General features: G+C 30.7%; 4 protein-coding genes across 6 annotated transcripts in view; 3 read left to right on the top strand and 1 right to left on the bottom strand.

The window, feature by feature from the left end:
• Positions 1-11,938, top strand: part of LOC113400929 (myosin-4) — a 125,411-nt gene extending 113,473 nt beyond the window's left edge. For both annotated transcript variants that reach the window (XM_026640626.2, XM_026640627.2), the window contains 15 exons: positions 2,099-2,491; positions 2,680-3,198; positions 4,190-4,296; positions 4,506-4,638; positions 4,834-4,938; positions 5,104-5,273; positions 5,398-5,608; positions 6,329-6,538; positions 6,755-6,991; positions 7,118-7,303; positions 7,858-8,385; positions 10,515-10,694; positions 10,958-11,026; positions 11,137-11,215; positions 11,538-11,938. In XM_026640626.2, the coding sequence (XP_026496411.2) occupies positions 2,099-2,491; positions 2,680-3,198; positions 4,190-4,296; positions 4,506-4,638; positions 4,834-4,938; positions 5,104-5,273; positions 5,398-5,608; positions 6,329-6,538; positions 6,755-6,991; positions 7,118-7,303; positions 7,858-8,385; positions 10,515-10,694; positions 10,958-11,026; positions 11,137-11,193 (3,105 nt within the window). In that variant the 3' untranslated portion in view covers positions 11,194-11,215; positions 11,538-11,938. The remainder of the gene's footprint in view (positions 1-2,098; positions 2,492-2,679; positions 3,199-4,189; positions 4,297-4,505; positions 4,639-4,833; positions 4,939-5,103; positions 5,274-5,397; positions 5,609-6,328; positions 6,539-6,754; positions 6,992-7,117; positions 7,304-7,857; positions 8,386-10,514; positions 10,695-10,957; positions 11,027-11,136; positions 11,216-11,537) is intronic.
• Positions 11,939-12,417: 479 nt separating this feature from the next.
• On the top strand, positions 12,418-19,621 carry LOC113400942 (uncharacterized). 2 transcript variants are annotated; one of them, XM_026640640.2, is made up of 7 exons: positions 12,418-16,936; positions 17,061-17,264; positions 17,338-17,445; positions 17,936-18,046; positions 18,659-18,784; positions 19,038-19,160; positions 19,309-19,621. In XM_026640640.2, exons 1-7 carry the CDS (start codon positions 12,506-12,508, stop codon positions 19,507-19,509), a joined length of 5,304 nt encoding a protein of 1,767 aa, XP_026496425.2. In that variant the 5' UTR covers positions 12,418-12,505; the 3' UTR covers positions 19,510-19,621. The 2 variants fall into 2 exon arrangements, with proteins under 2 accessions (XP_026496425.2, XP_064072344.1); XM_064216274.1 differs by lacking the exon at positions 17,936-18,046.
• A 1,642-nt stretch (positions 19,622-21,263) lies between these two features.
• LOC113400882 (uncharacterized) lies at positions 21,264-23,400 on the top strand. The gene is made up of 4 exons (XM_026640557.2): positions 21,264-21,589; positions 21,746-21,980; positions 22,428-22,685; positions 22,931-23,400. The coding sequence occupies exons 1-4, from the start codon at positions 21,362-21,364 to the stop codon at positions 23,398-23,400; spliced, it is 1,191 nt and encodes a 396-aa protein (XP_026496342.2). The 5' UTR covers positions 21,264-21,361.
• Positions 23,401-23,406: 6 nt separating this feature from the next.
• Positions 23,407-25,856, bottom strand: LOC113400883 (probable methylthioribulose-1-phosphate dehydratase). Its single transcript, XM_026640558.2, has 6 exons — positions 25,639-25,856; positions 25,357-25,451; positions 24,986-25,099; positions 24,605-24,755; positions 24,071-24,273; positions 23,407-23,636 (listed from the first exon to the last, which is right to left on the bottom strand). Exons 1-6 carry the CDS (start codon positions 25,654-25,656, stop codon positions 23,546-23,548), a joined length of 672 nt encoding a protein of 223 aa, XP_026496343.2. The 5' UTR covers positions 25,657-25,856; the 3' UTR covers positions 23,407-23,545.
• Between the last annotated feature and the right edge of the window lie 1,057 nt (positions 25,857-26,913).

Raw genomic sequence — 26,913 nt, 5'->3', positions numbered from 1 at the left:
AAGGAAGTTAATGATTTAAATTTATGAATGATGATTCTATACATTTTTTTGATTAACATTTTGTATGTCCCAAGTTCTGCCCGAGAAGTATAAGCTAATATGTTTGTTGACGGATATGTTTATGGAAAAATTCATGTTTTTTATTTGTTTACTTGTAGAGCGGAGGTCACGTTTGAGAATCTTAGCATATTCAATAGAAATGAAAGGATATTTACCAAGGTTGCAGGAAGTTTATCTCGTTAACCATTATTGTAGGAGATTGTTTTCGAATAGTAATAAAAAATATTGTATTTTTTCCGCTCGTCTTAACTAATTAAAAAAGAGATAATCTGTGATCTGTATAGTTGTGAATATTTTATTTTGTAACAAACATTTGCATATAACATTATCAACATGTACTCGTATTTGATGAATCCTTTGTCACGTATTTTTTAAGATAGAGATTTAGAATAGATTTAATTTATAGATATTTTTAAAATTTCTAGAATTGAAAACAATCTTGCTCAATTTAATTAATGATCACGATGTTTCAATGAATTAAACTTCTGTTAAACTGAAGTTTGTTGTTGTATCTTAGATCGCTCAAATATTGTTTTTGTAGATTTTTGACAGTTATTTATCAACTTAAATACTTGTAATTATTTTTAAAATCTTATTGACATATTACTAGTTGCAATTGCCTTTACGACATTTCTTATACTCGTTTTATTTCCAATATCCTGTTGTGTCGTATCTAATAAACATACCTAAGTACCTAGTCGTAGTAAGTTACGTCTGTTACTTAATCTAGGTCAAATTTATACATTATTAATCGTCGTAATAATTATAACTTAGTTTTTAATTATTACGTTCATACAGGTTGCAAAGAAAAAAATATATCAATAAAAATGAAGATACAAAACATTTTTTTAACATCAACTACTTCTATGACTGCCTACTTTAAACGATTTCCGCGAGCCAGTAGTATCTGACGTCATAACGCACGAAGACGTACAGTTTTGGTCGCTAGCGTTTCCTCTTTCCGTTTGAACGCAATTAAAGTCTATTTATGCACTGACTTGGTACCGTAATGCGTATCAAATGCTTCACTAAAACTTATCTGCTGTATTACAAAACCGTATCCATACGTACATGATTTAAGAAAATGGTTTATTTCATGTTTTGGAAAATTACTACATGTTTGGATGTTGCTAAACATATTATGTTAAACTATTTTTGTGAGCCCGTTCAATAGTTTTCCGTTTAAATGCTAAGCTAAAATTTATTCAATTATAAGTTTTTTTTTTAAATATTTTAATATTATAATCAATGCTTTAACAACATTGAGTTGGAATATTATTTACAATATATTCTAAGAAAGCCTATTTAAAACCATATTGTTGTCGTGAAAGAAGATTACGCATTTCTATGGCTGTATTCTGTTACAAATACTCAGTGAAGTGTAATTGACTGTTGGTAATCGGATCGTTGTGATATAATATATTGTTCCTTATAAACTTTTATAGTCTTTTTTCCAATTCTTAATTCCCGAAATGATACGTATGTTGTACAAACGACATAATCAAAAAAACATTTTATATATAACTATTTTCTTCTTGCAATGAATATTATTTCGTCATGTCTAGTTAATTATACAGTTTCGTTAAAACAAACCGTTTCACTGCTTACGTCCGCGCGTTGATATTTTTTTACGAAGCGGCCTCTCGCCGTTTAAGGAGATTTGAGATCTATATCAAACGAGAAACAGCCGCGGTGTTTTGTAACATTTGTATTCATAATCAAATTATCTTAATGCTAATACCATTCATAACAATACCTTTTAAAGGCCTTTGAATTATGTGGGCTGGATAACCACTGCCGAAAATAGTAAGGCCTGCGCGACTCGTGTGTACCGAAAACAAAGCGATCACATCATTTATTACTTGAAACTTAACATACAAAAACGTGGCCACATTATAATTGTGCAGAAATTTAGATGGGTAGTAGATTTTCAATCTGGAGATTTATTAAGGTCGTTAAGTTCCTACGCTATGGTTGCACTGCAGAACCAAGTCTAATAATGTTAATATTTTTATTTAAATGATTTATTTTGTTTCAGGGTGCTAGGGACAACCTAACAGACTCAGACTCGGGCTGCGTGTCCCCCGGCTCCCGTATAAAGGACTCAGCGTCCCCAGAACTCAAACGAATGGACTCCGGTTACAAGTCCCCCCACACGCCCAGCAGTCCCTGCAATCCAAGAAGACATCTTACAACATCGCACGATGACTTCAAGGATGACTTCGCCAAAGCTCAAGTACTAGCCGACAGCTTAGATAGAAATTCAGACACCAGTGACTCGTTGAAAAGTAATCCCGTCAAAGATCATTTGGAACAGATGATTTTGAATGCGGTTTCGGCGGAGGACAGGAGCTGCTTGGAGCAGGTTTTGATGATGCTCTACAATTTCCAAGCGTTGAGCAGTTCTGTTAGTGAAGATGAATGCTATCAGGTATTAAATATTAATTGATTTTACTTTCTTGCACTTATTTATTTATTTTAATTATTTTTAAATTTAATAATAAGGTACTATTAAATAAAGAAAAAATTATATAAAATTAATGTGTCATTAGTGTCAAAGTCAATCATATTAAAAAAAGCAATAATGTAGTATTAAAATAAATAAATTTAAATTTCCAGACGAAACCGAGAAGAATATGTGATCTGAGATTAAAATCCGAAATCGACATTCCATCGCACAAAACCCACAAAGCGATAGCAACTGTCACACCGTACCAGCAAAAGGGTTACAAATCTGAATCCTTAGAAAGTCTATGCGAAGAAAGAAAACCAAGCAACATCTTACAGGAAAGCGGTATCTTCGAGGGCGTGGAAACTGAATCGATCGGTACTCAGACGGAAATAAACGACAGTTTTGAATGTAGCGGCGAATTGAACACTGAAATACAACGACTGAATAGTATAAGGGAAAAATTAGAGAAACAAGGTGTTAGGAATAGGACGCTTAATACTAAAGAGGATGGAGATAGTCTAGAATGCAAATGTGTTAAATTGGGAAAGAAACACAAACAGTATTACGAGAGGAGGCTTAAGTTTTTGGAGGGAAAGATATCAATATACGAAGCAGCACAGGATGTTAAGCAAGCCAAGCTAGCACAGAGGTTGCAGAAGGAATTTCTACTGGAGAATCGAATACAAGTAAGTACACAATTCATTATATAAACGACAAAATTATCTTTTAAAAAAATTTGTATCTTAAATTAATTATATAACGTTTTTCACAAAAACTTTAAGTTAGTAAATGTTAGATCTGTGGGATTTTACTTTGCATAGAAAATACGTGTTAACTTTGCGTACTCGAAAACTAGATATAGTCACTGTGATTAGTTATACCATATTATGAGCAACTTCTTTTTACGCCATTATACGTGATTTGTATTACGTCATCATTATTAACTTTTCATGGTGCTTCTAGAACATTCTCTATTAATTAGCGTTATAGTTACTTGTCAGAATTCAGGTTGGTCAATACTAGAACACGAAAAGTAAATATAAAATTTGACAGGTCATAAATATACTACTATAGAATTGTTAAGGACATGAGTTCAGAATTTTCTTCTAGCATGTACTACTCTGGGTCATTCCGATTTAATAATGACATCAGGTCACAGTTTTAATGTATATAATATTGTCGAAGTATTAGTAATGGTTTTTGAAAATGACGTAATGTTTTGAAAACAATGCTTAAAGATACTAAGCTGCATTATTTATCATATGCTAATAATATATTTAAAATATTACAGCTACCGGCATATATGTATAATACAATATAACTCCTTCGCGTCTTTGCAAAACATTATATAGTCTTTTCAATTCAATTGTAGTTAGGTATATAATTTATTCGAACAAGTCATGATTAATGTTTTTAACGGTCTTGTTTATCCAAGTATTGTTTGAAACCTATGCAAAACTTTGCCAGTGAATTGTCATACAATATATTTCAGGTCAATAAAAGATACTTTCGTTTTAAAAAACAGTTTTCGGTAAAAATATCAATAAATAAACTCATATTAAAAAGATTGTCCAAGGTCATACTAGACTAACAAACATTAATTATTATGGAATATACATGAATATGAATGAACACAAACACTAATACAAATGTTTTAACATATAAATAACTCGACAGGAACTGGAATCGCAGCTAACAGACCTTCAAGATAAGTATGAGAGGTTAGAGGAGGACTGTTGTGAATTGGAGGAGATTGAAAATGATACACGCTTACATTGGCAGCAGTAAGTTTTAATTTTATTCTATAATTTTATTTGCTATTAGGAAAATTGATAAGCAAGAATAGTTGTATTGTTTTTATAGGGATATTATTGATTTTAGATTTGCCCAAAATCTTACATCTTATTGACCTTCATACTAGCACAAAGTATGGCGAGGCAACGGGATGTCAACATTGCTCAAAATATCTAACGCTACGTAATCTCTATTTCAGGCTTGAAATGGACTACGAGCTCTGTTCAGCGCAGTTGAGAGACATGACGGAACAGAGGGAATGTTCTAGAGCACAAGCAGAGAGGTTAATGGGAGAACTCGCTAAGAGAGAGTGTACTTTGAAAGCGAGAGAGGTGAGAATTTATTAATTAATGCTACATAAGCATATTCTTATCATCAACCGTCTGCTTAAACTAAAAAGATTAAGATATTGGAAAAACTAAATATGAAATTATTTGATAAAAATGCTTTGAACGAAACAGAATAAAGGAATATAAAACTTCGATCAAAATTAAGGTACATGTTAAAAAATATTTTATAACTTTTAGAATGAATTGCTGACGAGGTTAAATGGCTTAGAAAGGGCAGTCCCAGCCCTCATCGCCTGGAATGTCTTACAAGTTGTTGGAGCGAACATCACGAAAGGAAATCAGGTAATATTTTTCAGTTAGATTAATATTAGGCATAAAATGCAAGTGTATAATTAATATATATCAATTTTTTAGTGATATTATATACTTGTTAATAATGCAATACATTTTTCATTTACTGATGTAGAACACAAGTAATAATCATTGTGAATAATTTTTTGACTATAGCGAGCTCTAATGAACCGAATGGGTAACTTGGACAATAAAACAAGAACAGGTTTAATAGAAATGAAACATACGGATGGTAATGAATCGAATTGTGGAGCAGTGGTTGTCTGGAACGAAATAAACTCTGGTATTTCAACAAATGTGATGATATTGCAGCAGCAAATTTCCAAGTAAGCTTTAAATATTTTTATCGATAAATGCATAAAATCTGATAAATACAATACTAATAATAATAGTTGCGTAACATAATTGCAAATTAAGATTTATTAATAATATGAATGTGTTTTTTTTTAGATTAATTCATGAAAAGAAAGAGATAGAGAAACAAACGTCACAAATAAAGAAGATTCTAGAAACTAGAGTACAAGAGCTTGAAGAAGAATTAGAAACTACCCGGCGACAAGTATCTACAGCCGTTTGGGGAGCTGAAATCCAGAGAGATAAAATAGAAGAAAAGATAGATGAATTGGAAGACAAAATTAAGAAGGAGAAAGAAGAGGAACAGGTACATTTTCTTCTATAATATCGCAACATAAATCTAAAATAATTACAGATTCGACTTACAAAAATATTATTTATATAGCGCACTAAAGAAAATATATAATATTATTATTTGAAAACGGTGGCTTCTGATATAAATAATGAAAATACTAGGAACAATAGAAACGCAAACAAACAGAGCGTAGAATAAACATGTTATTATCTCGAGTAATCATTGGCCGTGACAGATTTCTATAATAAATTATCTATTTGGTATACTGATGATGCACCGTAATTATTTTCATGACATATTGATCTGACTTTCTTAAAAAACACAAAGCAATCGCTTGTTTTTTTTTTGGTATTTGTTCATTTATTTTCTGATATAATGTTATATGAAGTAATTTATCAACAATATTTTTAAAGAAGGTTTTTTTTGAACCATGTATGACATTGGTCTTATTAATACAATTTATATAATATTAATAATATATTGTAATGCTATTGAGCTCACATTTATATTTAATTATTCTAAAATATTCAAATATTCATATTTAAATATCACTAAAAAAGTTAAAATAATGTAGGTGGATCGATCGACAAAAACATAATATTATGAAAAATTTATCGAAATGAAGTCGCTAACGCCTTTCTGGGAACTAGTAAAATATAATTATTCTTCAGTTAGTTTATATGTAATTAATCTTAACTTTTTCTTAATAACAACGGAAAACTTTGTTTCTAGCTCCCAATGGACTCTCTAACGAGTAGTAAAATCCGAGCTCTACTCACAACTGAACAGGAACTAAAGAACAGAATAGCAGAGTTGGAGAGAAGAGAAACAGCGTATCTGGAAATGTTGACTCAAGCTGATGACATGTGGGCGGAGATGGAAGGAGGATACAAGAAGAAGATTGAAGAAGCGCAAGCCACAGAGATGCAATTGAATGTAAAGGTAAAAGTTCATACTTGTTTATAAACCTTATTCATGATATTCAACAATTAAAAAATTGATTCAAATATTTTAACTTAAATGTAGGTTTAATTAATGAATTTAACAAAAACAAAACACATATGCATTTACTGCTAAAAAACGTAATATCAAGCGGTTATTATAAATAAAATGGTTTTTATTTTTTTAACATAATTTTACTTACAAACATATCAACAGGTAAAAAAATTGGAAACAGAAAGAGACCAATGGAAGAATTGCTTTGAACCACTAAAGAAGAAGCTGCGAGAAGTCGAAGAATCAGAATCTGGTATGAGAATAGCTCTAGAGAAGGCAGAGAGAGATGCAAAAACTCTTAAAGTACAGAATAACAACTTAACTGCGATGTTTGGAAAGGCTGACTCTGATGCGAAGAAAGCTGAATCAACAGTTAAAGCTTTAGAAAGTAAATTTAAGGTAAATTGAAATACGTCACAACTATATCCGATATTTTAATTGAAAACTGTTTTAATATAATGTATGTATATTAAAATAAGATAATATTAAAATCGTATTACAATTATTTCGTTTGCTCAATTTCAGCGTGAAATCGACCAACTGCGAAAAATGAACAAGCAGCTAGACGAAGATCTGAAGAGTCATAGAGAACTGTCGAAGAATACTGAAGTTGGTTTTATGGGTGACCTCGAATGCATCAGAAAAGAACTAACCCGGGCGTGCAAAAACAACCAAGAGTTAGAAGTTACTAACAGTGAACTTAAAGAGGAGGTACGTCGTTTTCTTATGTCCGCTGCTTAATACTAATTAATATCTATTAAGAAAACTTATTTTGGGGTAAGGTGAGTTAACTTAAGGAAACAATTTTATAAGCTGCTTTTAATCTAAAATCTCAATCATTGCCTTGTCATTTATTAATTAGTTTACCTTTTTGTAAAGTAATTAATATTTACCTTGGATATATCTTCAAATTTGAATGTCTTGATATTTTAGATGTAGTAAGTGTTTTAGTGGGTGTAGAGCTTTTGTAGTTTGTTGGTTGTTAACTGTAGTAGTTTGATAAACTGTTATTGCGGGATATAATGCTTATTGGATATTGTTTTAAACTCACTTTTACTCGATAAGTACATTAAGGAGGAAACTGCAGTTATATTGTATTTTTAGACCCTTTTACCGCTTATAATTGACAACAGCATGTTTGTCGAATGTAAATATTCCGATCGCTCGGTTCACGAAGACAGTGCATGTTTGAACACCTGTGGATAGTGTCCTGTATATATTGCATGGAAACCAGGAAACTCCTTTTAAGAAGACGTGTGTTCTAGGTGGAATCTCTGGAAAAGCAGTTAGCGTTAACACAAAAAGCCCTTAACCAGTGTAAGAGGAAATGTGATGATAAGTTAAAAACAATGAGTCACGAGCTGTCTATAAAGACCGAGGAATTAGAGGAGCTACGAAGTGAAACTTTGAGGCAATCTTTCCACGCATCACGTATAGATTTAAAACCGGACAGAACTGAATATGTCGATGAAGGATACTCGATATATACGGCCGTACCAAAGAAGACTGATTATGGAAGGATGCACCATAGTATGAGTTACATAACGTCGGAATCACGCTGTTCATGCCCATCTATGAGGAGTCAACTAGTCAGCCAACTGATCGAGGATTTGTTCGACCGAATCCATAATACGGTCGATGAAGACCTGACGAGGCTCTGTAAAGAGATCGCTCCAGTTAATGGCAAAGTGACCGCTGAAGCAAAATCTAAAATTACGAATTACCTCTTAATGGCTATATCTAAAGAACTTATTAGATCAATAGGAGATGCAGACGCAAAGACCGACAGTGAGGTGAGTAAACATTATTATTTTATAAATTGTGACTAAATTTTAATTTTAACTGCGTTAGATAATGTGTCTAACTTTGACTAATGTTATTTAATAATCTTAATGTTGGTTTTGGATAAACTGGTGATAACTTTTAGGAATAGGGATTGGTATTCTACAATATATTTAACTTAAATGAAATACTTCTCGCATGTTAGAAACAAAAAAAAAAAAAAAGAAAAGAGAACACTTTTTATATCATATATTATTTAAAAAAATAAATGTTAAATCGTTGGCACAAATATTCACAAAACACTTATAAAGAGCATTCACGATCATCGAAAATAAAACCAGATAGCCGATTAAAGCGGTACTGCAGTTGGGGTTATATGAATCATCTATCAATAGTTTGTGACCGCATATTTTATGGTAGTATACCGATCGGAACGTAATCGCTCACAGGTTCGAAATATTATCGCTATATATATATATACCTAGCTGTTACCCGCGGCCTTACCCGCGTAGAATATGAATATATTTACAAATTAACTTAAAATGTTACGTTAATGTAATACCTTGTTGTATACCACATTGGTGTGTATTTCAGCCCTTAGGGTAGAATATCCAGAAACGCTTAAATGCGAATCAACTAATTTTTAATCGGTAGCCCAAAAATAAAATTTCGAGCTTCTAACTTCAAAATGACAGGCTTCCAGACTAACCTGAATACGAAATGTCAAACTCTATTTCTCCCCTTAGGCGTAAAATATCCAGAAACGCTTAAATACGTATCTACTGATTTTTAATCAGTAGCCCAAAAATAAAGTTTCCTACTTCTAACTTAAAAAATTACGGTCTTATAGACTATCCTATATACAAAATGTCAACTGAATTTCTCTCCTTAGGCGTAAAATATCCAAAAACGCTTAAATGCGAATCAACTCATTTTTAATCGGGAGCCCGAAAATAAAATTTCATGCTTCTAACTTAAAAATGACGGACTTCCAAACTAACCTGTATACGAAATGTCAACCCCTACTTTTTCCCTTTAGGCGTAAAATATCAAGAAACGCTTAAATATGTATCTACTCATTTTTGATCAGTATCCCAAAAATAAAGTTTCATGTTTCTATCTTAAAAATGACGGACTTCTATACAAACTTTCAACCCTTATATCACCCCCGTAGGGGTAGAATATGCAGAACCGCTTAAATAAGTATCTACTCCTTTTTAATCAGTAACCCAAAAATAAAGTTTCATGTTTCTAACTTAAAAAAATCCATACGAACGTTCAACCCTTATTTCATCCATGTAGGGGGTAGCATATCCAAAATTCTATCCTGAGTGGGTGTCATGATATGTTAGTTTATATTATGTGTACATCCTGAAATATAAGTTTTATGCTTCTAGTTCTCGAAATTCTAAACATGACAATACTTTCAACAACTTACAACCTTTCATCCCCCTTTTCAACCCTTTACAGCGCTTTTTTCCAAATCAAAAGTATGTCTTTTGCTATGTAAGATTCAGACTCTAGACTACTTGTGTACCAAATTTCATTTAAATCGGTCCAGTAGTTTTGGCGTGAAAGCGAGACAGACAGACAGACAGAGTTACTTTCGTATTTATAATATTACTATGGAAGTATGGATTGTTATTTCCCTCGCTAGAGATCTCCGATAATAACCGGTGGGTTATCACTAACAGATAGACACATATCATCGCGGACTTTTTTGTAGACCTTTTTTAGGTGTACAATTCTGTAGTACATTATTTTGATCTATCTCATAGTGTTCAGCCAGCGTTTGCAATATATGCGCAAAAAATGTGTCTTTTTACGACATCACATTAGAAACCTCTAAAATTATCAGTGTTTATCTACTATATTGTCCACGTATTATACATACAAAATCATTCTCTTGAAATCACTCTATCTATTAAAAAAACCGCATCAAAATTCGTTGCGTAGTTTTAAAGATTTAAGCATACAAAGGGACATAGGGACAGAGAAAGCGACTTTGGCACTATGTAAAGATATAGATATTTCTGAAGTTTAGCGCCGACCATAACCGACCGAATATAAACAGTTTTCTATTTTAACTTCAAAACTGAAAGTACACGCAACATGAGTTTCGATTGATCCGTAACCCCAGGAGTGGCAGCGCGCCGTGTCGTCGATGTCGTACCCGTCGGGCTGCTGGGCGGCGCGCGGCGGCAACGCGGGCGTGCTGCGCGGCGCCGCGCGCCTCGCCAGCGTGAGCTGCGCGTGCGCCGCCGCGCGCCTGTGCGCCGCCGCGCCCGCGCTCGCCGACTGCGTCAACGCGTGCCAGCAGGTCCGACACAATTTTACCGATCCACTGACCGCGTTTGTGTGACGTGAGGCCGGTATACGTACTATTAGTGGATTCAAATAGGAGAACTAAACTTTGTTTGTATACCACGGACCGGTTATTTTTTTGTATTATTTTAGAAGCCAAATAGCATAAATTTCTAATTCAAAAAAAATATTTACCCGATTGATTAATGCAAAGATAAATTAGTCCATGAATTGTGTTATTTAAATGTCATTTGAATGATTATAATCTTAAAATTGCAGGAAGTACTGGATCATGGTGATGTCAAAATTATGGAGGAACAGTTGGCGAATGCAATCGAAAGTATTGTTGTTAGTATCAAATGATAAGCTTAAACAATTATTTTTAATATTTTTAAGATACTGCTTTTTATGAGTTAAAGCATTAAAGTATAGCACATTTATGACTTTTGTTGTTACAGAATTGTCCATCTTGTGCGTTGGGTACAAATGCGATAGTTTGGAGCACGGATGTCTAGTGCGGACTCGCGTGTAATTTATGTAAGTATTTCAACATAAATATTACACTCCGCATATTAAAAAAAATGGAAATTTGACAGAGTAAATAATATTTTATCGGAGATTAAAATTACACTAACTTTGTATTTTGATTTTTCAAACGAATTTACAAATGTGGTTGGGTCTAACTTATTTTATCTCTGTCTATCTTTATTGATTTGACATTCAAAAGAAGAAGACAGAGGATTGTTTAACGAATCACGCCCTAAGCAACATTTGTAGGTAAAGCTGTTTATTGTCTGGTCAAGAATTATTTTTAATTTCATCTTTATTAGTTTGTCAATAAAGTTATCTTCAATTTCAGTTAACCTCCACCGACCTCAATCTGGTGCCTTCATTAGTCTAACGAGTTTTAGCGACCTGTATATGTATATACATTGTATTATACTAAGTTAGGTATAACTAATAATACCTAAGTAATTAATAAACTTAAGCGAACACATATCGAACAAAATCGTACCTTCATTTCGACTAAGATATTTCGAGAAATAACGTTTGTAATGAGTTTTTTTTATTTATAATTTCCGTGCCAATCGTGTTGTCTGTAAATAATTTTAGCCTGCCGGGATATTATTATATAACAAAACTTCCGACTTACAATCGAAGCTTGTATTTTATTTACATGGTTCATGTATTGAAAATAATGTTATTAATATTAAAAAAAATATGAATGTCATTGATGAATTAAATGATTATTTAATTTTATCTGTTGTTTTTTTTTAATCGAAACTTACTTTTTAGGTTTTCACACCTCTTCGATTTGGTCTTTCTGCCAAATATTTAAAATTCTTAATTGTCACTTTTTGACACTTAAAATTAACAAAGTTTTCGCCGAAACAGTGTGACAATGACACCTTAAAAATTGGAAAAATAAAATAAAATTTAAAATAATAATCTCAATAGCAATGAACAGCATTTAATTACTTGTAACTAGCTTAAATTACTTTAGTATATTGTAGTTTAGATTAATTATATGTAATTTAGTATTTCAAATTAAGGGTTCTAATTGCCGTGGTAGTTTTTTAGAATGGCTACTTTGTAGCTTTTAGAGATAAATTACGATAACACGTTACAAAGATCTAATCATCATTTCAATATAGAGAAAAAATTTCTTTCGATTCCTTCTTCAAATAAAGAAAATGTTTCACATTAGAAAATGTATGACACATAGAATTTCTTACAGATCCCCAATACTAAGAATATTTCATGCAGTGTTGCAGCACCACCGAGGATAAAGAAACATAATTGTTTGAAAAATTAGAGGAAAGGACCATGTCTACTAATAACTTGACACCAAATGTACTAAACACTATATCCCATAAAGAAATTACAGAATCTCAGATCGATTCTTATTGTTCATGCTCCCAATGTAACTTAAGCCTGTGCTTTGAATTACGTAAAAAATCTACATCGTCTTGTACGTGTAATGTATGCAAACAACCAAAAATTTGTGCCAAATTATCGAAAAAGGTAACTGATAAGGAGCCCTATTCTACAAATATTGATGAGACTACGATAAAAAATGAAATAAATCAAAATGAAAAAGAATTATTTCACGTAATAACTGAAGCAGCAAATTGTTCTATTGGCAATCGTGAATATACAACAAATATCAGTAAAGATATTTCACTTGCAGATAATAAGCCTTATTCTACAAAAAGTAATATAGCTTGGATAAAAAATGAAATAAATCAAATTAAAAATGAATTTTGTCACGTAATAAATGAAGCAACAAATTCATTTACCGATATTTATAAATTTACAACAAATGTTAGCAAAGATACTTCAGTAACCAAAATTAAGCCCTATTCTACAATAGTCAATACGGATTTGATAATAAATGAAAAAAATCAACTTGAAAAAGAATTATCTCCTGTTATTAATGAAGAAGAAAATTCACATATTGATAAACGTAATAATACAACAGATATCAGTAAAGATATTTCTATTACAAAAAATCCCTATTCTACAAAAGCGGATTTAATTAAAAATGAAATAAATGAACTTGAAAAAGAATTTTGTCAAGCAATAAATGGAGAAGCAAATTTATCTATAGATAAACGTAAAAATACAACAAATATCAGTAAAGATATTTCTATTTCGAAAAATCCCTATCCTACAAAAGATAATGAGGACTTGATAAAAAATGAAATAAATGAACTTGGAAAAGAATTTTGTCAAGTAAAAAATGGAGAAGCAAATTCATCTATTGATAAACGTACAAATACAACAAATGTCAGTAAAGATATTTCTATTTCAAAAAATCCCTATTCTACACAAGTTAATGAGGACTTGATAAAAAATGAAATAAATGAATTTGAAAAAGAATTATGTCGTGTAATAAATGGAGAAGCGAATTCATCTGTTGATAAAAGTAATAATACAACAAATAACAGTCTTACAAATAATAGACTCTATTATACAAATTTTAATGAGGGTTTAATAAAAAATGGAATAAATCAACTTGAAAAAGAATTTCGCCGCATAATAAACGGAGAACAAAAATCACTTCCCGATAATAGTAACCATAAAACAGATACCAGTAAAAATACATCATTTACAAAAAATGAACTCTATTCTGCAAATGAAAAATCTAAATCATCTTGTACCTGTATTCAATGCAAAAAACCAAATACTTGTCCCAAAATTAAGAAAGAGGTAACTGATAATAAGGTCTATTCTCCAAATATAAACGAGGATTCAATAAAAAATGAAATAAATGAAATCGAAAAAGAATTATGTCACATAAAAAATAAAGAAGTTAATTTATCTACTAAAAATAGAAATGTAGAAAAATGCAGGAAAGATATATCAATCACAGAAGATAAGACCGATTCCAAAAATATTAATGAAGTTCCAAAAAATCAGCGTAAAAAAGAAATTAGTCGCGTAATAAAAAAAGACGCAAATACATCTAATGATAATCGTGAATATACAAAGTATAGCAGTAAAGATATTTCACTAACAAAAGATAAAATAGCTTGGAACATTAAAGATAAATCATATACAAAATCTTCTACACGTCACCACATACATAGTGTCTCTATTAATTATAAGCCAAAAGAAAATCATTTTCACAAGGAAAAATACTTACCGAGAGAAAACTCCTTACTAAATGAAACTCCTTTACCAAAAGAAGATTTGTTACCAAAACAAAACGCGCCACCTAAAGAAAATTCCTTATCAAAAGAAAATAACTTACTAGAAAAATCGAAATTAAGCGCACAAGTAATGAATTTGCCTTTTAACGATTTTAGATCCTCTCTTTCATTCGCAAACTCCCAATCAAATATGTCTTCTTCGAATTTCAATAAAATTATTAAACCAGATTTTTTAACAAAGTTGAAAGAAATATACAACGCGTGTAGTTGTAAAGTATGTGAATGCATTTCTGGAAAATTTCTATTCAGTAATGATGATACTTGCAATTGTAAACCTTGTGAATGTGATGAATGTACTAAATACGCGAGAAATATTAAAGACGATTTAAAATCTGCACCACACTCCGGATGTCCTTGCGTTAGTTGTGACAGAAAAGATTGTCGAGGTGTTGTAAAGAACGAACAATACGAAAAAAATTGCGATTGTAGACCCTGCGATTGTGTAAAATGTTGGGATTTTCTTTCAAAACCATGTAACTGCGAGCCCTGTCAATGTACAGAATGTAATGCATTAGGAGCCTCTCTACTGCGAACAGTCATAGTTGCACCCGTACAAGGAAATTTTCAGCAGACTATGTGTCAATGCGAACCTTGTGAATGTATAAATTGCACCCATAACTACACTGCTATGGCTTCAAATTTGAGGCGTCAAGTATCAACAGAGATAATGACACATGCAATCTGTCACTGTGAAAGATGTTCAAATGATGCATGTCAGCTTAATAGCGAAGTTTGTAGATGCGATATGCGTAGCAAATTAATAACGAAACCTAATGAGAGAGCTAGTCGCGACTACGATATTCATAGAGCTACAATTAATTACCAAGAAAGTACAGGTCAATTTAACAGTCATGACACTATAGTCACATACGTTCTATCTAGTAATGACTACTCAAACCCCAAATCGTATCGTAAAAGCAAACGCGACGATTGCCAATGCTTAAATTGTGAATGCATGGTATGCGAAGGGAAACGCAAAACGTTAAATAAAAGTCCTGAACCATATCATGATTCATTCAATACTTGTAAATGTTCATCTTGCGAATGTGAAATATGTAGTAAAATTAACAAACAAACATTTGGAAAAGTAAGTTGCTTTCGATTTAATTGCGGATTTAATAAATGCGATTGTTTTGATTGTAAGAGTTTACTCCACTACGCTAATGAAGACAACAATATAATATCAGCTAAGAATAGTTCGTGCAAGACATGTTATCCAGTTAAAAAGGGTAAACTTTTAACACCATCTATGTTTGACGCCCACATGAATTCCGTATCTAAAATAGAAAGTTGTATGAGTAATATTAAGCTTACAAAAGAAACTATAAATACGTCTCACTTTAATATACCTGTGAATGATTCTTTCTTTAGGAAAACATCACGTTATAAAAATGTAACAGCATGCCACACAGAATCGAACCATAAAAATATAGAGAGTGTCTATGACAAAAATAATATATTATCTGATGTTTCTGAACTTCCGTCAAAAATCATTTCATCAAATACTTACTATCAAAATGCAAATTTATTAAAGAAAGTAAGGGATGATATGCATCAAAAAGAAAAGAACACCATACTTTCCAAAAATAGCGCTGATAATATGCGAACTCATGATAAACTATGCGAGATTTTTAATGCAAGAAAACAAAAACCCATAAGAGACATTGAATTATTAGAAAAATACATATCTTTATCGAACATGCTGCCTAAAACAAATGTAGCATCAAACAAATCTTCAACAAACTCAAATAATGCTTCAAGTCAAATGTTAAATAACGACATTTCTGGGACACTCGATGTACATAGAAAAAATGACCCATGTGTATATCAAAATACATCCAAAGAATTCGTTTATACAATTCCTTCGTATGCTGTAAGTACTGAATACTTAAATGAAAAACAAAATTATAATACATTCCACGCTAATTCCTCAAAAAATATTATATTGTGTGATAAAATGTCATCATTAATTAATATTGCTGGTCACGATTGTAAAAATGAATTTGTTAATACAAATAAAATCAACGGTAACAATGATTTTCAAACTAAATTTCAAGACACAAGTGATATAAATTCAGTCGATTTCTTAGGAGCTACTTATAATACCAGCACATTTACAACAGATTCCAATGTAATTATGGATTTAAAGAACGGTAAAGTAAATAAAGACTTGAAAGCTGAAGAAAGGGATAGTTTTACCGCAAAATGTAGGACGAAACTATCAAAACATAACATTCATAAATGGTCTAAAAAGAGTAAAGGCAAAACATATAATCAATTGTATAGCAGAATAATGAAGCGAAGAGTTAGTGCAAAGAATATTACACATACAAATCAAACGAATTTTGAACCGGAAGGAAGTGCTATATTTGAGTCTGTTAAAAAAAACTTATTGTCTGTAAATGATAACGAAGGGGAGAATTTAAATTTAGAAGAAAAAAATAAGACAGACTTGGCTTTTCAAAGAATGGTTTTACCCGAGACATCGAATAATCTCACATCGGAAAATATTTTATGTAAAAACTTGAACACGGAAATGCAAGTATGTGTAAATATTGTATTTATAATTTATTATATTATTGTATTTAAATTTTACATTTATTTTCTGAAGTTTAATTAAGATAATTTCGATAATTATATAGTATAATGTAAAATATCTATTTCAGAACAATAATGCAATAGATAGTAATAAAGCTTGGCCGATACTGAGAAAGAATTTATATTTAACTTGTGCCGAAGTCGCTAAAAGTAAGGGTATTTGTGCTATACCCACAATGGAATTCAATATTAAGACAACATTGAAATCAATTTCATTGCAAACTCCGGAATGTGTCAATAAAGTTGAAACAAGCAACGGAAAACAGGCATTGGTAAATATCAATGATCGATTTAAAAAATCTAAATACTTTGAGAAAATGCGAAACAACTAATATATTTTTTTAGACTCGGCTACTTATTGAAGTGAATAATTTATTAAATTCACCGCTTCTGCAATCATCGCATTCAAATAAGTCTCCTGATATAAAACAAGAATCAAATCATCTATCTAAGGTAATAATTATAAAATTGATGTTTATACGTACATAGTATTTTGACAATTTAATGGTGAGTTAATAAGATATTAAACACTTTGGTCAATTCGTTACCACGACGGATGCAAATCTATCAAAACGTTCGGAAAATTAATAAGGTGTGACTCCAGATAAAACCCGAAAAAATAATATGGATATTTTCGGAATATGTTTAGAATAATAAATAATAAGTAATTAAATAGCACATTGCATTCTAATTGCATTGCATTATTATCTTTATTAAGGAAATTCCTTAATAAAGATAATAATGCTATGATATAATGGAAAATGATATATGCATAGATACATACATATATAGTTTACCAAGGTTAGGTGTAAAATTTTTGAATTTTGTTCTTAAAATATACAATCTAGTTTGTCTTGTTTTTTTTTTCTTTATCGCTGCTACTTTGCATCGTTCTTTTTTTCTCACTCAGTTTTTATAGATGATTATTTATCTCCTTTTTTAGAGTAAATTGGATTTAGATCTTAAAAATATTCATGAAAATGCCACGTCACACACGCATTCAAAGTGCAACTCTATTGACAAGGAAACGTATTGTAATCTCATCCGATCGATGGTATGTTGTACGATGTATGGTATGAATATATAATAAAACGATACTTGTTGTCCGTCTGCGTTGGGATCTTTGCTCAAACAAAATAACATTCCATAACGAAGTTAAAGAACTAATTTTGAAATGAAACTTTTTATCCGACGAGATACATACATTTATGTACCTATATTACAGAGATAACTTCGGATATGTTCGTTTGGAAAAATATCCTCCACTCCACCCTACTCCACTGCGGTTTGATTGCGTACATAATTGTTACAGTCACTCTTCCGACACATGCAGCTTTCCTTCGAATGTTTTCCTGTACCGACGAGTACAAGATGAATAATTTTGTACATGAATATACATGTTTTATTCATTTGTCTATCTCAGCTATACGTAATGTAATATTTATGCTTTTAAAAACTATTTTTTAACCACTCAGGTAATAATTTATATTGATTACCATCGCTGTATTTGACGGTCAGTGAGGTCTATCAATATGACCCTGAATCGCTTGTTGGTAGCGTTTATTATTTGCCATCAACAGGCCCTTGTGATGATCTCCTGTTACCTTATTTCGATGGTATTCTAAATCATCAAAAGTAAAATTGATCTCTTTAATTTTATCTGTAGGAAAAGCTTCAAGAAAATATAACCAATCTAATGAATAATGTGTTAACAAACGCTGTTTATAAATCAGAACTCTTAACGAATAAGTTAAATATGGAAAAGCTTACGCACCAACTACCTAAAATAAATGTGAGTATAAATATTATTTGGTAGAGCTAGCGAGTCCAGGTAGAATACAATTATTGATTTAATTGTAATGTACGCACAAACGACTTTAGGACGCACATAAGACGCACGTCGGCTGGTCGTTCCTGCCGAACTAATGTCTACTAACTAACTAGTCTTCTGCGAGTCCGATATAAATTTATCGATTAACGGCTTAAAAAGTAGGAGGTATTTTTTGGCGCGTTTTTTTAAAATTATATTCTCTTTTCATAATTAGTCGGTCAAAAGCAGCTGCCATGGTTTCAAAGCTACGTTCATAGGACTAAGAACTATTTCAGACCACACCGTGATGGTGAAATGGAGAATACCACGTGAAATAATTTATGTTCAAGGATATGAGGTTAATATTATTTTCAATTTATTGCACTAAAAACTGCCAGTCTTCATTGGTTTGCTAAAAATAATTATTTTATTTAATAAATCATAGAGTTGACTAAAATTACAATATTACAGTAAAAATAACTTAAAGTTACTTAATTTGTTACCAGCTACAAGTAGACGGTCGACCAGTTCAGAAGATATTCAGCCCAACGAGATGCATGGCAATTTTGACATGCTTACCGCATAGTGAAAAACTACTGCTAACCATTCGTACACTGATCACTTCTAACTTACCATTTGATCACCATCCAGCAGCTACTATTGTTTATCGTCCTCGCGTAAAAGGAAATGCTGTTTCCAGTAACTAATACATATTATATTGACTACATTGTTTATCTAAAAATGACGTTTAATAATATGCATTGTACATGTCTATCAAAACAAATTAAATTGTCATATAATAAATAAATGAATATTCTTATCACTACATACATATTGTATTTTATTTAAATAATAAATTGATTTAAATTATTTTCACTTATTATTTGAATGAACTCATAACAATAGGGTATTTTCGGTATTGAAAAATAAATTATGAAATTTAATAAAAATTAAAGTATTTGTAGAAGTTTACTTAAATATATTGAATTTGAGTAGTAAATTATTAATTTATTATATAGTGTTAGAGACTAGCCCTAGCCTCCAATACGGTGCTACGTCATAGGATATCATAATTAACTATATCATTAATAATATCACATTATTATTATTATTACATATTATGAATATATCCAATTATTATTGTAATTAATTGATCAATAATTTGTACAACTTTAGTTAATATTATTTTATATGGAATAACATTTAATACGGGCATGTAACACTATTTCTTATTTTAAAAATGATTGAGCTGTCATAAGGAAAACAATTGAATTATTGTGAGAGATTGTAAAGAAACATAGAGAGATTGGAACATCATTGTAAAACATAATTTTATTTTGCCTTCCCGAACTGCTGAAATTACAATAGATATTAAAAGTCGTAATTTTTAGTCTGTATATCACGTGACCTTTAACACGATGGTGTGGCGACAGATAGGCAAAACTGACAAACTGTTATTTCAATATCATCTGGCATTGCATTGCACATCACACTCAACGATAGTGATTGTTATCCCAAAAACACCAAATATTTATAGCTGTTAACATTGAATGAGTGCCAGTCGTATATACACAACTATTATTTTCATCAATGTGACGTTATCAAAATGCCTGCCAGCGTGTTCGCGGGAATAAAAAAGGTTTAAAATTTAATTTAATTGTATGGCAAGAAAACGTGTTTATTTTGCCGAAGTATATTTTTTGTGGATTTTATTAGGAAAATCAACATTCTGAAATATTAAATTATTACTAATTAAATAAAATAAAACGCCTTGTTGTCTAAAGTATTTCAATTTACAATTCCTATATATTAAGTAATTGTGATATTGACATAGTTAATTATCTCATATATATATTAATCTTATTCCAATATCATAGCCCGCGTAAACAGTGAGATAAATAAACAAGATGGCGCATGGTACGCCATCTTGTTTATTTATTGTTTGGTAATAGTAGTTGAAAGGCGCTCTAATGAAGCGGCGCATCGATGGTAGTGGGGCGGCCATCTTGAGTCGACGGTTACATTTAAGATTTCCCGCGCACCTCGTATGCGACGAATCGCTCATTTTCGAACTTATCTTTATTCTTCCTTAGTAGATTTAGTGATTTATGTGTGTTTGGGTATATGATACGTTAATGAATCGATATTGATAACTATTGTGAATTTATTTGTGTAATTGATTATTAAAAACTTACTGAATTTTGGATAATAGTTTGAATATTGCAACTTATCATGAATAATCCTGATATTGCCAATAAAATGTCTATAAGTATATATAATGTGTTTAATAATTTAATTATTTCCATAAAACAATCTATGAGGTATCACAGTGGCGGGTATCAATCGAATGAGCCATATTTTAATCACACACTTTCATTTTCTGTAGAAAGTTTATATATATACTATTTGCTTTCAAATAGTCGTATCACAGATTTGTATTAAAAAAAAAACTTGTCTCCCGCTTCATTTCATTTGCCAACAATATGTCAACATTTTAACATAAATTTCTCGTAACATGTAAACGTAATAATATTTAAAATATGATTTATTTACGGCGAAATGAACCAAAATCAACGTAAAAACGTTCGGAGCGCTTTTAAAAATTATAATACCAATAGCGCACTAAAGGAAAATTCAAAGAAAGATGATATTGAAGAAGTTCTACCTCCTAAAAGCAGGAGAAATCTAATTAAAACTGACAAACTTATGACCAATAGATGTTGTTATGTGACTCCTGATTATAAGGATGTAGAACAGTCAACAGAATATTCTGGAGTTGATGATCAAGTAAGCTTTCTTTTAAAGACAATAATTTTCGAAAAAAAATCCGACAAAAATAATTAAGCACATCTAGCGGAAAGTATGCTTGATATTTGAAGTAAAAAAAGTATATGTAATTATAAACATACATTTTGCTTAAATTGGTAATCAAATAATTTACAGTTTAATAATTTAATTCTGCAACAATACGATTTTGATCCGACAATTCCTGACACCATCAAGCAAATAAAGGAGTTAAAGAAAGTGCTTTGTGGTGTAACAAATAAGGTTGAAAATTGCTCGCAGTACGTCAGTCAGAGGCCATGGAGCCCCTCATACGTGGTAACAGCTGATGGATCTCAATGGCAAAGCTTAGACAACGTTGATGATGTTGAACAATATCTTAGCGCTGAGAAAGGTGAGATAAAATGAACTATTTAGTTGTTCAAGTAGTTAAATGAAGAAAACAATTCGCTTTAAGAAATGCCGTCGTGTTCGCATAAAAGGAGCAATTGTTTTCTGCAGCGAATATTACATATTTTTTTCGTTATACAGAAGAATATGGCAGGTTTCATAAAACAAACTATAGTTAAAAATTCTACTCCTGAATTGGGCTAAATATGTTCTTGAATACTTTACTTTATATGCATACTAAAGTCACCTCCGTTAAACATATTTCCTTTTTTTAAATATATTCTCAACCAGTTTTATTTTAAAAGAAATAAGTAATTCCTCATTTTAATCACATTCTTGAGGATTACACGTAAATATACCTAACATTCAAATAACGATCATTGAACATAGTTTGAGATTCACTTTATCATTGTTATAATTTATTAAAATGATTCCGTAATTTAATTTTTAGCTAAGACACTAAGTGGCCCGACAAAAGCTAATACTAGTGAAAACATTTATATATCTGAAATACCCCAAGTAAAAGTGATTATTGAGAAGTTTTCAAAATTTAAGAAGAATAATGTTGAACTCCGAAAACTAGAAGAAAAGATTGTGTGCATAGAATACGACGTATTTGAAACATGTAAAACGGAAAATAAACTAAAAGCTCCGAAACAAGTATTGAGAGCTTACTTCTCTGTAAAGCCAAAAACCGATAAAGATAAAGGTACGTGTTTATGAATTAAACCTTAATATGATTAAGTGTTTAATCCTTAATGTTCAGCAAAAATACCTCTGTAACACGCTGCTTTCTATAGTGAATAAATAAAGCTATTACAGACAGACAGTTGACGAAAACGACTATCTATTTGGCTCTCTTAAACAATTTATAGCTCATCCTGTCATTATATTGCATGTTTTTTTTATCACATGCATGTTTTTAATTGAGTGTATATAAGTTTGATATTTCAGATGTTCCAGTATCAATAATACCGTCTTCTGTTAAACGTAACTTCAACGTAACTAATGAAGATTTAGGGAAACTAGACGAAAAGGAAATAGAGATTATAGATGGTATGATAGTTGAAAATAAGCCGTATTTAGATGATTTAAAAAAAGTCCTTAAAAGAAAACAAGCATTATGTGCTCGGAAGGTAAAAACCTCTTTAGATTTAATGGCGTTATATGCAATGGCAAAAATGGAAGGTCCTGGTTTAGAAAATTTTACAGACAAAAATCTTTTATCCAAAGTGGAATTAGAAGAAATAAAAAATTTGGTAGCGAATAAATGCGCAACAAGCAAACATGGAATCAATAGACGAACTCTAAAAAGCGAAAACGAGACGAAAGAAACGAAACCAATTGAATGCGTTAGCGACGTTTCGAAGAGTATTTTCGCAGAGTTGACAAAAAGTGATGACTATTCCATAAATAAAAAATAAAAGATGTTATGATTGTATTTTATTCAAAATTTCTATAAAAATTATAGAATATCTTATTATAATTAAATTATTTAATCCACTCTTAAGATATGTTATTTATTATATACAAATGGGTTATTCGAGTACACATTTTTGAATAATTATATTAACTTTTGCCATTTTTGACAGATTCCGTGTCTAGGCCTAGTTTTTTCATTTCGACCGCCATTTCAAAGAGATAATCATAGCATTCAGTCCTGCAATAGCAAACAATACGTTTATTTAATTATTAAAAAAAAAACTTAGTGCAATATGTTTTATCATAATGACGTAATATTTCGTTCAAACAATGAATGCTCAAGTTTTGTCTTAATAGATTACCTCGGCAAATAGGCAACTTGTGTGCTGGTACCATTCCTCCATTATTGAGTAAAAATGAAAATGTACAAACACACAAATAGCCAAGAATTTCAGTGGAACTGCCTCATTCTTAAAATAAACAAGATTTCCGAAGAAAGTTTCCCTTCTTCCCCAAGCAGAAACATAGTAAATTTAAAAAAAGTGCTTATCTAAGTTAACCTTTGAGTAAGATCAACAGTATGATGCCAAGCAATGGGATGATTTAATATTCATAATATCTTGATACATTAACTTACAAGAATTTTTAAGTGAGAATGAGAGTAGTACTTACATAGTTTTAGCCTGTTGCCATGTATCTCCCCACACATACACACCATGTCGCCTAACAAGTACAGCACTCGTTCCAGGATACTTGTTTAATGCTTCTGCCAAACTGCCAGCGAGATCTTTCTCAAATGGTGTATTTTCAATTATAGGAACTACTAGCTTCTCATCATAACGGAGGTATCGTCCAAGCTTGGCATCTTTAATACCCTGAAATTTGTAATAAAACTCGGTTTAGATTATTTAGTTATATTTTCTAGCAATAATAACTACTAATATCAGAGATCAAGAATTTCACTTCTCATTATAATAATAAATAAAACACCAATCAAGACAATTTTATTTCATTTCTTTTATAATATGTACTAAGAAGAAGTTAATAGAAATTGAAAATGTTCACAAATATATAGTTGTTTAAACAATTGTTCACAGTATAGATTTTAAAAATGGAATTACTGACTAAATTTATCAAGATATTATACCAAAATTCAGACACAATAAACAATCACAAATAATTTGGAATGGTTTAAAAATTGTATACCTTAATCATCTCTTGGTGTGTAATAACAAATTCATTGCCATATAACAGAGTACACCTCACTGCATGTGGTGAGTGGGTATGTATGACTGCTCCTGCATGGCGTTCACGGTACGCAAGCATGAATAAAGGTGTACATTGACTTTTCTTTAGCCTGAAATTGTAGAATTAATGCTGATTAACAGTATAATATAGAAGATTAATCATTAATTCGTTATTGTTCATTTTAGTTTTATTGTTTTTAATTTTATTACAATAAATTTCAACCTTACTAAAATTCATTGACATTATTGATATATTTAATCATAAATAAACTCATCAGATTATGAAAAAATTATGAAAAATTTACATTTTATAATTATAACATTTATTAAATAATTTTACTTTTTATCCGGAGGTGGTAGTTCCAAGTCTTCATCACTTATGGTCTGGACAAATAAATCATCTGGTTTCATTCTTTCCTTTTGGACACCTGAGGGCGCTATATAAATTTTATCCCTAAAAAAACATACGAAAATATCATGAAATATCATTTTTATTTATTTTATTTTATTCTAGGGAATCAAACAATGAGATGACTTATGTCATAATATTCAATAGTACATACATCAGCTAAGTTGTCACTGATACTAACAGAAAGTAACATCAAGAACTATATAATAAACTCATCATCAAGAACTCTATAGTAAAATTGTATGTAGAATTTGAAGTTACTAAACAATTTAGTATATTATTTTTTTTTGGTAGTCGCTTACCCTTCTTTGATAGATATACCTCCACCAGTTCCCGTTACCCATCCTAAGTGGTAGAACTGCTTGCAAAGCTCTGGAATCAAGTTCCTAGGGTGTTCCTATGTATAAAATATTTTATAAAATTATATATTTTTTTATTTTACAATACATATTTATTAGAAAATACAATCTCTTGTAAATACGTTTAGACACATGGCATTAAATAATATGTATATACACCGGATTAAAAATATTTGAATAACAAAATACAATTTTTTTATTGTAGAATAAGTATAATTAACTTACAGGTCCAAAATCCGTCATTTTACCTGCGTGAATATCTTAACATGTATTAATTTCAAGCAACAATGAATAACATTACTATAATAATATGGTATCAGTGTATATTGAACTTGGCTGATAAGTCTTATCTAATTATTTAGTATTTATTAGAGAAAGAAGTTATGCCTGATAAGGCTACCAATTCCAATTGGGTATATCATAGATAGTACATATATACTGAAAGGGTATATTTTATTTAGTAGACACTTGAAAATGACAGCTATTTGTCAGTTAATGCAATGGTTTTTTTTGTTTTGACTAAAATGACATTTACAAAACGTAAATTGAATTTGACAGTTACACACAATATACGTTTATGGAGAATGTGTGAGTTGAGAAGTAAGAAGTCTCATATAGATCACACAAAACGGATATAGGCCAGAACAAATATTCACACAAAAATCAAAATAGTGAGTGAATTTTTCCTGATACTGTTATGGTACTGGCCAGTCAGGGTATTATCGGGAATTAACATTAATTTTGTGTTTATTAATTATTATTGATTGAGATGAATATATTTGATTATGAGAGTAATAAAATAAAAATAAGCTAACTTTGGATAACTCTAATTCCGTTCAACTCTATTGAGTATTAACGCGTTCCATCAAATTTCACTCTTTAGTTCCAGCAGCACCATCTAAGTTACATTATTATTTTGAGGGACAATTTTTGTACACAAATATGATGCTCCTTACTTTACCTCTAGGCTTAAAAAGTTTTATAGAAATATAAATCGTTTGTATATAATATTTTTTTAGTGGTAATGTTGAACGGATAATTTGAAAGCATCGAATATATTTGAAATAAAAAAAAGATCTTTAGTTGTTTCAAAATATTATAATTCAATATTTTATTTATGTTGGTATGTAGCTTTAAGCAATACATTTAAAGTCATAAGTCGAAAATAGTTATATAGAGAGAATTCTTCAAATGCGGTCAAATCCGAAACTATAAAAAATTGATAAAAATATTCAAAAAAGTCGGTTCCAATTTTGATGGAAAATAAAATATTATTACACCTGTCAATATTATTACACGATTTGATAGTGTCATTAATAAGAATTGAATTCTGGGAAGTAATGGCATGTAGGAAACATAAGGAAAATACTACTACAATTACTAATAGTCTTTGATTTATACAGAAACGGTCAAAAGGGTCGTGTCAAGCGTTTGCATTGACATTATTGCTTGACATGACATATTTATATCCATTAAGTATTAATTTCAGTACATAACTAA

This window comes from Vanessa tameamea, chromosome 11, assembly GCF_037043105.1.
Source record: "Vanessa tameamea isolate UH-Manoa-2023 chromosome 11, ilVanTame1 primary haplotype, whole genome shotgun sequence".
NCBI classification, from domain to species: domain Eukaryota; kingdom Metazoa; phylum Arthropoda; class Insecta; order Lepidoptera; family Nymphalidae; genus Vanessa; species Vanessa tameamea.
The sequence above is the reverse complement of the archived record's forward strand: the minus strand, read 5'-3'. Positions and strand labels throughout refer to the sequence as shown.

Bases quoted from the DNA above. Each gene is read 5' to 3' on its own strand.
- LOC113400883 (XM_026640558.2), bottom strand. The intron at 24,274-24,604 runs GTATACAATTTT...TACAAATTTCAG, and splicing joins CACACCAAGAGATGATTAAG to GGTATTAAAGATGCCAAGCT. The intron at 23,637-24,070 runs GTAAGTACTACT...TTGCTATTGCAG, and splicing joins TGGCAACAGGCTAAAACTAT to GACTGAATGCTATGATTATC.
- LOC113400942 (XM_026640640.2), top strand. From the start codon at position 12,506: ATGTCTACTAATAACTTGACACCAAATGTACTAAACACTATATCCCAT. The intron at 17,265-17,337 runs GTAAATATCAAT...ATATTTTTTTAG, and splicing joins GCAACGGAAAACAGGCATTG to ACTCGGCTACTTATTGAAGT. The intron at 18,047-18,658 runs GTATGTTGTACG...TTTTATCTGTAG, and splicing joins GTAATCTCATCCGATCGATG to GAAAAGCTTCAAGAAAATAT.
- LOC113400882 (XM_026640557.2), top strand. From the start codon at position 21,362: ATGAACCAAAATCAACGTAAAAACGTTCGGAGCGCTTTTAAAAATTAT. The intron at 21,590-21,745 runs GTAAGCTTTCTT...AATAATTTACAG, and splicing joins ATTCTGGAGTTGATGATCAA to TTTAATAATTTAATTCTGCA. The intron at 21,981-22,427 runs GTGAGATAAAAT...TTTAATTTTTAG, and splicing joins ATATCTTAGCGCTGAGAAAG to CTAAGACACTAAGTGGCCCG.